At 39.0% G+C, this 11,824-nt stretch overlaps 1 protein-coding gene across 3 annotated transcripts in view; it reads left to right on the top strand.

The window, feature by feature from the left end:
* Positions 1-3,036: 3,036 nt before the first annotated feature.
* The window catches only part of LOC137171353 (WD repeat-containing protein 7), a 110,582-nt gene continuing 101,794 nt past the window's right edge, over positions 3,037-11,824 (top strand). For 2 of the 3 annotated variants that reach the window (XM_067575325.1, XM_067575323.1), the window contains exons 1-9: positions 3,037-3,196; positions 4,793-4,964; positions 5,185-5,291; positions 5,520-5,598; positions 5,934-6,108; positions 7,112-7,188; positions 7,939-8,058; positions 8,277-8,422; positions 8,597-8,699. In XM_067575325.1, coding sequence (XP_067431426.1) covers positions 4,806-4,964; positions 5,185-5,291; positions 5,520-5,598; positions 5,934-6,108; positions 7,112-7,188; positions 7,939-8,058; positions 8,277-8,422; positions 8,597-8,699 — 966 coding nt within the window. In that variant the 5' untranslated portion in view covers positions 3,037-3,196; positions 4,793-4,805. The remainder of the gene's footprint in view (positions 3,197-4,792; positions 4,965-5,184; positions 5,292-5,519; positions 5,599-5,933; positions 6,109-7,111; positions 7,189-7,938; positions 8,059-8,276; positions 8,423-8,596; positions 8,700-11,824) is intronic. The other variant, XM_067575324.1, reaches the window with a different exon arrangement.

The raw sequence follows: 11,824 nt of genomic DNA, 5'->3' as shown, positions 1-11,824 counted from the left end.
AAAATACAGAAAACACAAAGAAAAAGACAGTAAAATTAGTACATTACACAGGGACAAAGCAGTCACAATTAAGAAAAACAAGAAAATTCATTATCATCGTTCAACATAATCTTAACATGTTCTAAGGATAAAGAAATGGTCCAATTTAAAGAATCCTAAAGCTTATTCCACTTATGAGGAGTATAGTAGGTGAAAGCAGTTTTTCCCAATTCTGTGTTCATAAATGGAATATCCAAGGTAATCCAAGGTCTTGTGAAAGAGAGTGGTATCCTATATTTCTAAGACTTAAATGTGATGATAAATAAAGTGGTAGTTTGTTTAGGATGGCTTTATAAATAAAAAATAGACAGTGATGTTCCCTTCAAGTGCTAGGTGATGACCACCTGACCTTCTCATAGAGGATACAATGATGAGTTTTAAAACTGTCAGCTGTGATAAATCTGAGAGAACTGTGATGCACAGCATCAAGGGGTTTGAGTGTGTGGGCAGTGGGGTTCATGTAAATTACATCTGTATAATCAAGCACTGATAAAAATGTTCCCTGTACAATCTGCAATCTACTGCTAAAAGAGAGGCACTACTTATTTCTAAAAAAGAAACCTACTTAAAATTTAAGCTTTTTAGTCAGTTCCTCAACATGAGTTTTAAAAGATCATTTTTCATCTAACCAGAGACCCAGGTATTTACAACATGGGACTTTTTAAATTTGAGCCCCAGATATTGTATTAATACTAAAATGGAGGATTTTTCTTTTGGGATCTGGTGAAGAGCATGCAATAAGTTTTATCTGGATATAGTGAATTGTCAAAAAATCTGCCTTTAAATTAGACGAAACTTTGTCAATAGAGGGCACAGATGAGTGAATGACTGTGTCGTCAGAATAAAAATGAATAGAGCTATTACCAATCAATGAGCAAAGGGTCATTTATGTATAATGTGAACAGAGTAGGACCTAGTATTGAGCCCTGTGGCACCCCTTTTGGAATTTCAAGGAAACCGGATTGATGACTGTCCGCTACTATTGCTTGAGTTCTGCCAGTAAGATAATTGTGAAACCAGTTACATGCCTTTGTGTCAATCTCAATTAATCTAGGTCTATCCAAAAGAAGAGTATGATCAACTGTGTCAAATGCTTTTGACAAATCAATGAACAGGGCAATACAACACTTCTTATCCAGAGAACAGATATCATTTACCATCTTACATACTGCTGTCAAAGTGCTATATCCATGTCTGAAACCACACTTTAGGAACATCCCCGTATACAAATGTTAGATTGAAAATATGAGTTAAAGAATAAGCTATAATAGGTGCAGCCATTTGTAAGAGTCTTGTATTCAAGAGGTCTGATCCAATAGCCTTTTTTGGTCAATTGAGGCCAGGGCATCAAAAACCTCCACAACAGAGAACTGTCTAATGGGAAATCTTTCCCCAAAGGGGTAATGTTATTAAAACTGCACCCATCTTCAACTGAGGTAAGCATATATAGATTTTGGTTTTTCAAACAGGTGACCAGAAGAAATAAAATGACTATTAAAAATATCAGATTTCTTCTTTTTCTGAGACAAGGACAGAATGTAGAGAAAGATGCACAGATAGGGAGTAAGCATGACCATGATTTAGTGACTTTATTGTTTTCCAAAATTTTGCTGGATTTCCGCCCCAATTGGGCAGGGTATCAACAAAATAGCATGACTTAGCAGTTCTAACTGCCCTGACACATTTGTTTCTCAACTGTCTAAAGATCTGCCAATCCATAGAGGACTTTGAGCCTCGTGCCTTTGCCCATGCTACATCTCTTAACCTCAACATCTCTGAGATGTCAGGCGTGAACCAAAGATTCAATCTATTTTTAACCCTGTATTTCTTAAAGGGAGCATGTTTATTTGCTAAGGATTTAAAAACATCTGTGAAGTGGCTTAGGGCTAATTCAGCGTCAGGAAAAGCACATAACCTTGTAATATCACTGAGAAATAAATCATGAAGAAAATCCTGCTCAGCAAAATGTTTAAAGTCTCTCTTTAGAATAATATATGATGGAATCCTTTATTGTCTTGAATCTCTAATGCAGAAAATTGGACAATGATCACTTAAGTCTAGGGTAAACACACCACTGCCTGAGAATTTATGTGGTTTGTTTGTTAGGATTGCATATATCAGGGCTGACTTTTCTAGATTTCTGGTGTCTGGCTGAGTAGGTGAAGAAATTAGCTGAGTTAAATTTAAGTCAATACAATGATTTTTTTTTAGCCCCTAAGAAAAAGAACTTAACCATTCAAGGTTAAGATCACCCATGAGCAGGACTTCAGATGCCTCATACTCAGATATAAGATTTACCAATTTATCTAAGGCACTTTTTATCTAAGGATGAGCAGATGGGGGCTATAGGCCCGATTACCACCATATTAGGATTTAAAGAGACACATAATGCTAGAAATTCAAATTCTTTTGGTACAGACACAGAGCACAACACAGCGAAAGAGTTTCTCACAAAAATAACAACACCTCCCCCCTCGTGGTTTGATCCACCATATATATGTATAGTAACCATCAAAATGCATTGACATCATCCTTAATTTTATCAGAGAACCAGGTTTCTGTTAGAATTAAAATATCTGGATTGTTTTGTTGGCCCCAGATTCTAATGGAGTCTAGTTTTGGTACCAAGCTTCTTACATCCATGTGGATTAATTCAAGACCTCTCCGGTTTAGGAAGTCCAGAGAAGTATCAACTAAAACTTGAGTAATCTGATTTCTTAAGCCAGGCTCTTGGTCATAAAACAGTTCAAGGGGAATTAGCTTTATATTGCAGGTTGAAAGCTCAAAAAAAGAAAAAGTAGACGGACCTTGAGTTATTATTTAGTTGTTTTTGTCAAACTACTGTTTCTAAGGCCTAGAACAGTTTCACACTAAAAACGTCAGCAGGATGGAAACATAGACTGTATATAAAGTTTTTTTAGTTATATGCAGTCTATGGATGGAAAACGAATACTGCGTGTTTTTATTTTGAAAACATGCGACCGGATGCGGCTCTCAGTTGTCGCGTGATCAGCTGACAGGAGGTTTGTCCGTGGGAGAAGCAGCTAAAAACAAGCCGAAACCAGCAGTATATTTGTTTTTAATTTGTCACGGAGGGAACCTTTTCGTCGAGAAGCCGTCAGCTGACAGGAGATGTTTCAGTAGACAGCTGTTTCTGGTGCGTATCCACAAACTCGAGCATTGTGTTTTGATCCCGTTAGCCGTGTTGCTAACCCGGAAGTCGGGACATTGCAGTTGTAGGTTAGCTTTAATGCAGCACAGTAGCAGCTGTTCTGATAATATTACACGCATATGTTAAACGGTAATGAAAACAAAACCATATCTCTCGTCGCATCCCTCCTAAGTTAGCACTGTACGTTTACTGGCGGTAAATAATGAAGCTAGACATGCTACTTTCAGCTAATCAGCTAATATGTCCTCTAACGGCCTAAAATTAGTACCAGTTATCAATTATCGCTTTTGGCTAAAATACCTGCAGTATTCTTCACTGCTGGTTTCCTCCCAGGTGTCAGTCACTGCCCTGCAGCTGACAATAAATTAAATATATCCCCTCTTACACCTTAACGTAGCTGCGCAGCCTGTAAACCTGAATGTAATGCCAAGGTTATCTTTAAAACACAAACTCATACTGGTTAAATGTGAACCTGTGTGCTGTTTATTTTTCTACAGAAACACACTGTCTGCTGTTTCTGCGTATTCATGACAGGACAGTAATTCGTGACGCATTGAGGGTGTGTTTGTGTCGGACTTACCAGTGACATAATTAAAGCACACCATAAAAGAAAACCTAGTAATTGTTTGTAACGTTACAGGGAGACAGAGTAATGTTAATATTAGTATGTTACTATACTGCTACTGCATATGACAATGTGCCACCACACGTTAATAAATGGCATGACTGTAAACTACAAGTCTTATTATAATAAGATATATATGTATATATATAAAAAGCATATCAAACACATTTTTATATGCCAGTTTTCGAGATTTCTCACCATTGTGTCTAGACATTGAACCTCACCTGACTTTATCAGTCTAATTTTATTAGTATAGCACCTTTCATACAGATTAGCGCAGTTCACTAAAAAGCGAATAATAAGACAGGACAAATACATTAAAACGGTAAAATAATAAAAGATATCGACACTTTCAGTTGCTGTCAGATCCTTGGTTAGGCTGTTTCAACAGCTCGAAGCATTAAAACTAAAAGCTGTCTCATCAAATGTTTTTGTCCTGCACTAATTCCCAGCTCTCTGGTTGTATTATGTTGCTGTGGTCAGTGTTACAAATCAATGAGCTGGTCCGCTGTAAGATAAGAAAGATAAGATAAGAATTTTTTGAATCGACATGATAAGTAACCTGGTTTTTCCAGATATTTAATTCACAGGATCAGTCTAAGACATACACTCCCATCTAGTCAGTTTCTCAATTCATTTGGTTATTTCATTTTACTTTGTACAACTAACAACAGTATTAATCTCTGGAATATATACTCAGCATCTGTTCTCATGGTTAAATGGTGGTTCTTAAAATACTACCTCAAGGGGCAATTTGAGGCAAGATGGTTTCCAAACAAAATAATTTGTGACATACAACTCATTCACACACATAAAGGATGTAAAAGTACAAAATATGTTCATGTAAAAAACACATAACTCTACCTAAATCAACAAAATACAGTACAGACACTGCTGAGCCTTCATCATAGCCACATTGTCTGCGTTTTAATCTAACTATCCCTCTCTCCTTCCAGACACATCATCATAATGTCGGGGAACAGCCTGGTTCTACCCATAGTGCTCTGGGGCCGCACGGCTCCCACTCACTGCATCAGCAGCCTGCTGGTGATGGACGACTTCAGCACCATCATCACAGGCTGCCATGATGGACAGATCTGCCTCTGGGACATGACGCCTGAGCTGGAGGTAATGATGATGATGATGATGAGGAGGAGGAGGAGGATGGTGGTGGTGATGGTGATATATGTGGTTGAGTGTGTTTGTCACCTACCTGAGATGGTTTATCTTATTTACTCTCCTCCACATTTCTTTTTTTTCTTATGCCTCTCCCCTCTCCTCTTTCCTCTCTTCTCTCTCCTCTCCTCTCCTCTCCTCTCCTCTCCTCTCCTCTCCTCTCCTCTCAAAGATTTGTCCCAGGGCCATGTTGTTTGGTCACACAGCCTCCATCACCTGTCTGTCTAAAGCCAGTGCGTGCAGTGACAAACAGTACATCGTCAGTGCATCAGAGAGTGGGTGAGTACAGTTTTCTTGCTGTGAAATGGCACCACAGAGTGACTTGTTAACATGGATCAACACTTAGATTTTGGCATCAGCATATTTTTCACAACTCATCAAGAATCTGCCATATTTATTTTTTGTTATCACTTGTACTTGCAAAAGTTCTAAATATAAACCCAGGTTGTAAGTCTGACGACAGACAGTTGCCTACATGTAATAACTTCAGTTTGCTCATGTTTTCAGAGAGATGTGTTTATGGGATGTAAATGATGGACGTTGTATTGAGTTCACAAAGCTGGCCTGTGCCCACACTGGCATACAGGTAAGACACACACTCACATACCATATTTTCAAATAAAAGTTGGTGTTTAAGTACTGTACAAGTCTCAAATGAGGACAAACTAATAAAATCCAGATAAAAACATTGAGGGAGTTGGAATTACCTGTACTATAATACATTTCAAGTCAATGAAAATTAATATTCCCTGCAGATTTCTCAAATTAAAAGCATGTCAGGAAAGGGAGCTGCCAGCTACTGGAAGGATAAAAAAAATGTTTTTGATCAGATTTTGCTTTGACTTTGTGCTGCTGTTCCCATCTCTCCTCATCATACGGTCTCTTCCTCTCTGTCTCTCCTCCTCCTCCATGGTTCTCCAGTTCTATCAGTTCACCATAGGCACCCAGAGGGAGGGACGTCTGCTTTGTAACGGCCATTACCCAGAAATCCTTGTGGTGGATGCCACCAGCTTGGAGGTCCTGTACTCGCTGGTGTCCAAGATCTCTCCTGACTGGATCAGCTCCATGAGCATTATCCGATCCCACCGAACACAAGGTGAGTGATGCAGGTGAAATATGAACATCAGAGACACGCTGACAGGATTTTACCTCCAGACACTCCAGAGTGTCACTGTTGGTTCTGGAACATATGTTTCCAACACCTCAATTCAGTAGAGAAAACCTTTAAAATTAATGGCTGAATTCATATCAGCATTTAGCTTAATTTGGATGGAATATGTTTCTCTACAGGAGACTTGGTGATTTTAATTTCAAATGCACTGGTCAGTGTGTTTAATCCTTTCTGAAGCACCCTACACCAGTAACAATTACAGCTCCATTTAATTGCAGTTTTTCAGCTGTTTTCCTGAAATTGAACATCCCCTCCACAGAGATATTTTATATTAGAATTAATCTAGTAAGACATCAGGTAAAAGTGGAGAAAGGTTTGATTAGAGTTTGGAGGAAAGCCTGTTCCAAATAAAGGTCAGGCTCTCTCTGCTACAGGCCTTTCCTCACATGTTCCAATGTTTTGACATGTCACAGTAGGAAAAGCATAGCTGTAGATAATAAAATGAATGATAGCTGAACTGCTAGCTCACTGTCTTTGCATGCTTGAATAGAAGTCAGTCATAGTTAATGTTATTAGTAACACCTGTGCTTTTCCTGCTATGACAAGTCTAAATACCTGCTGTGACAAAGGCTTATTTAAGTAAATAAAGGCTATTATATGAGAGTTACTGGAAAATATTTAATGATACTAATATTATGAGTAATATTAAATAAAATGATTTGATAAGTTCACTGGTGATGACTGTCACATAGATTTCCTGCAGAAAAATATGATTATGGAAGTGCAGGGAAAAAGTATACAACACTGATCTCACATTTCACTGTTATATTAATCCTGTTGGAATGGGGTTCTAGCTATACTTTGAAATTAATGCATAGTCCATGTTAGCATGTTAATAGTCAGTCTTCTTAACTGTTAATAGGCAAATGTTTGTATGATCAACCATGAGACAAACTTTGACGTGTCGTCTCTCTCTCTCTGTCCACAGAGGACACAGTGGTGGCGGTGTCAGTGACGGGGATTTTGAAGGTCTGGATCATCACAGCTGAGGTCAGCAGGATGCAGGTACCCCGCCATACAGATGATTGTTTATTTAAAGTGGCTATAATCAATATTTGTGAGTGTGTAATGTGAGAGGCGTGGCTTGTAGTGATGAACCTACAGAGAATTATCAGCGACTCTGCAGCTCCTAACGGCTTCACAGAGCTTTATAGTGAGTTTTAGCTCATTGTTTAGCGGTCGTCCTGCAACTTTACTGTCTTGGTTCACTCATAGTGTTGTTTTTGGCCTGTTCAGCACCAAACGGCAAACAGACACAGTTAGCTGTAGACTAGCTGGTGAACATAATGGAGAATTTAGCAGCTAAAGAGCCAGATATTTCCCTCAGGAGTTGGTAGAGAGCAAAAACAGAGCTAAAAGAGAATGAATATTAGACTTATATTCACCAGGTGGACAGAAACACAACTCCAAATGAATGATAATGTTGCTCCGTAACTGCTGGATGTTGAAATAAGCAACTGTTTGCTAACAATTTCAACATATCAACTTAAAAGATGATGATATGTCAGCAGTCTTCACAACTTGTTTCCACTTCCTCCAAGTGGCCAACAAATAATTTAATGCAGGTTAAAAAATAATAAAAAAATAGCAGTTTTCTGTCAGACCTATGTATACTGTTGGAAAATTTTGTAAAAGCAAGCTGAAATGAACACAGGCCATTACAGTATTGCTGAGGACTAAATGGCCGATATAAATTTTTAATCCTTATTTTCATCTCAAGCTCTGTATTTTTTGTGTGTGTGTGTGTTTGCTCAGGAGCTGGACCCGGTGTTTGAAGAAGAATCCAAACCCATCTACTGTCAGAGCTGTCAAAGTATTTCCTTCTGTACTTTCACTCAGAGCAGCCTGCTGGTCGTCTGCTCTAAATACTGGAGGGTAAGAGCAGTACTGATAATACTACACACAAAGCACTGAAGAAGAGTACTACATGATCCTGAAATTGTGTCTCTTGCATGACCCAGCCCGAGCTGACAGCTGCACTAATTAATATCTTTATCCCTCTTTTCTCCTGTTTGTGTGTGTGTGTGTGTGTGTGTGTGTGTGTGTGTGTGTGTGTGTGTGTGTGTGTGTATGTGTATGTGTGTATGTGTCAGGTGTTTGATGCAGGTGACTACTCATTGCTCTGCTCAGTGCCCAGCGATAATGACCAGGCCTGGACCGGAGGAGAGTTCATCGCTGCAGACAAAGTCATCATCTGGACCGAAGACGGCTGCAGTTACATCTATAAGCTGCCTGCCAGGTAAACCTGCTGCTCTTCTGCCTCTCAGATTACTGCTCATTATCATCTGATGGTGTAGACACCACTGAAGAAGAGCACCAACTCACTGTGATGCTCAGCTAAAGTCATGGGTTGTTCTGTGTAAAATGTGTTGCACAGATACTGTAAACTTGGACTTGTGTGTTTGTTCCCCAGCTGTCTGCCTGCTAGTGAACATTTCCGTAGTGATGTTGGGAAAACTAAAGAAGGCTCGATCCCTCCGCTGGTCTACAGCATTGCTGACCGCTCAGACAAACAGGTCAGTCCTCCGTCTGATCACAAGCACACATTGCAGCAGCCAGACGTCTGACGCTTGAAGCACAACAGAGAGATGGGAAGATGGGAAATAAAATTGCAACATTAGTTGACACTGAATCATAGTAGTTTTGGCTTCAGATCAATTAACACATCTGAAAAATAATAGTCAGACCTACAATAATTGCTGCAGAAAAATTCTCAAACATCTGGGTGAAATTGTGACCTGCCACATGACTGATTGTTCTTGTTTTTGAAAAAAGGGAACTATGTAAAGACAGTTTCATACAACACTGCAATATTTACCAAAATATCATTTTTGTAAAGTACCAAATTCAGGGTGTGTGGTGCAGCAGGAAGACAGTTTATCACTGTGAGACGGTTAGACATGACTGCTCACAACAACATTCAGTGCTAAAGTCAACATTGTGAAAACTCCTCATCAGGATCAGCGTACTGTAGTATTTCCAGTATTTTTAGCTCTTTTTCAAAAACCTCTATTTCCAGGTAAAGATGGACATGCAGGTGGATGTAAAGTTCTGACATAATATTCAGAATAGATTGTGTCATGGACTTGGAAAGTCTATGACACAATCTATTTTGTTTTTACTTACTCACTTTGGAGTTTCCTTCAGTTTGTTTCAGTCCAGTGTTCCCTGCAGTAATAGACATATGCTAGTGCTTATGATGTAACTGTTGGAGGTTTACAGAGACATAATGTTACCTGACTCTGACTAAAGATATGGACATACAGTTTCTGTCCGATCTGCTGCTCCTTGTCCAGTGTTACTGTCGTTTACAGGCAAACTTACAGCTACAGAAATGTGGCTTCCAGATCTGGCCTCTCTTGTTCTTAATGTTGACGATCTTAGCCATATGAGTTAAGCTAGCCTGATTAGCATGGTCTAGAGAGCAGTGGTTCCTAACCTGGGGGTCTCGACCCCCACTAGAGGTTGCCAAAGCTCCACAGGGGCCCTCTTGATTGTAAGGGTGTAATTTTTTATATATATAAAACATACATGTCTTAGCATTTCATTCATTTCATTTCTGTGAAGAAGACAACAGAATTTAAGGGTTATTTTAGAAGTTTATATCTTCATTTATTTAGAAAAAAATAAATAAAGATATAAACTTGTATCATAAAATAGATAAAAAATCTTGTATCATGTAGACATGAAAACTAGCAGTATTCACAGAGCTAAGCTAGCAGAGCAAGCTGGCTAAATGACCTGGTTCTGTATTACAGTACAAGTTCTTTGTTTTTACTAAGTACATAGTAAAAACAAAGAACTGATGGAAAAATGCGTGTTAGGGAGAAGAGAGTGGTGAATATCTTAAAAAGAAAAAGAAGATTTCCCAAGACAGTTATATTGAGTTTGGGTTCATAGACATTATGTACAAAATTAGAACTGAATGTGTCATTTGCACTGAGAAATTGGCGAATGAAAGTATGAAACCCTGCAAGCTGAAGCAACACCAGACTATTAAACACCCTGAGATGGTGGGGCAACCCAGAAATTTTTTCCTCAGAAAAGAGGAACTTGTGACAAACAGCAAACATTTCTGTAAGGAACTGAATAAAACTGTAAAGACTGTAGTAAAAATAGTCAACTTTATTAAAGCTTGCCCAGTCAACAAACAGATCTTTGCGCAGCTGTGCGAGGACGAGACACACCAGACACTCTTTCCTCATACCGAGGTGCGCTGGCTTTCTGGGGGCAAAGTGTCGGTGTATTTCATTGAACTTAAAAATCAAATAAGGGAATTAAGGAAATTCACCCTCCACATGGAGCAGCTTCAGGAGGAGATGAACTCACCGTTCATGTTAATGAACATGTCCCAAAAAGATGCATGGGTGATAGACCCATTTCGCACAAAATAAGAGGATGTGGAGTACCTCCAAGCTGAGGATGAGTTCATGCATATCAAGTCAAATTCTCTCTTGAAGAGATTCTACGCTCAACATGGACACAAGTGGTTTTGGCTTGTGAAAGGATCAAGCGTCGTTTCAAGACTTGCACGTCACACAACCACCAGATTTATCTTTTTATTTGCCACAACATACCTGTCAGAGGCTGCTTTCAGCGCTCTGGTCACCATCAAAACCAAGGCAGGCAACAAACTTGATGTACACAGTAACTTCAGTTTGGCTATCACCAAAATCACACCTGACATCCCATCACTGGCTCAAGAAATACAGGCTCAGAGCTCTCATGAAAAGTCAGGCTGCTTGGACTATTGAAACATATGTATGATAGTGAAATTAAAAGAAAATGATAATACAGACATAGAATTCTGTTCCTAAAAAATATTTTAAAAAATATATATATATATGGAAAAAAATCATGTGATACATTGTAATACCCACAGGAAATAATCTGTTCAGCATTTTTACACAAACTTCCTGCAGGTATTAAATTCACTTTTGAGGTTCACTTTTGCAGTGAATATAATGACATATACATAAAAATATTTCAAAAGAAGTAGGATACTTTCCCCTTTTTTGTAATGTATGTGGGGGGGGGGCAATGGGGGTCGTCCGTGTACAAAATGGTAAAATAGGGGTCCCTTAAGAAAAAGGCTGGGAACCACTGGTCTAGAGAACAAACGACATTTGTCACATTGCAAGAACTTTCCATACGTACAAAAATGTAGACTGTAATTAGCTGGTCCATAGAATGTACCAAACTGAACTGCGCCCTGTTCTTCAAACTGGCTTAACTAATCCAGACTAACATGAAGCTAGCTAAGATGATCCTGTCAACTGCAGTAAACTGTAAATGTGGGGCTTCAAATGTACAGTGGCTACATCTGTACATGTATCTGTGTGTAATGTGTTACTGTGTTGGCAGTCTTACTGTGTTTTGTTTGTATTGATGGTCTTTGGTTTAATTTAGGATCATTGGGGCTCACTTCAGGCACATGGATTAGACCTGGTGATGTTTTAAAGATCAGAGGGAAAGAATAGTAGCTCACATGTTGGAGATGCTGTCGGTCCGCACCAGAGAGGTTTACATTGATGTGTTAGACAAGATGAGTCAACAACGCTAAGCCTTTTAAAAAGATGACGGGTATATCATGCAGCTGCCAGCTTTCTGTTATCCTCTCACTTTCTAGAGAAGGTGGATA

Source organism: Thunnus thynnus, chromosome 19 (assembly GCF_963924715.1).
Source record: "Thunnus thynnus chromosome 19, fThuThy2.1, whole genome shotgun sequence".
Lineage (NCBI taxonomy): Eukaryota > Metazoa > Chordata > Actinopteri > Scombriformes > Scombridae > Thunnus > Thunnus thynnus.
The sequence above is the reverse complement of the archived record's forward strand: the minus strand, read 5'-3'. Positions and strand labels throughout refer to the sequence as shown.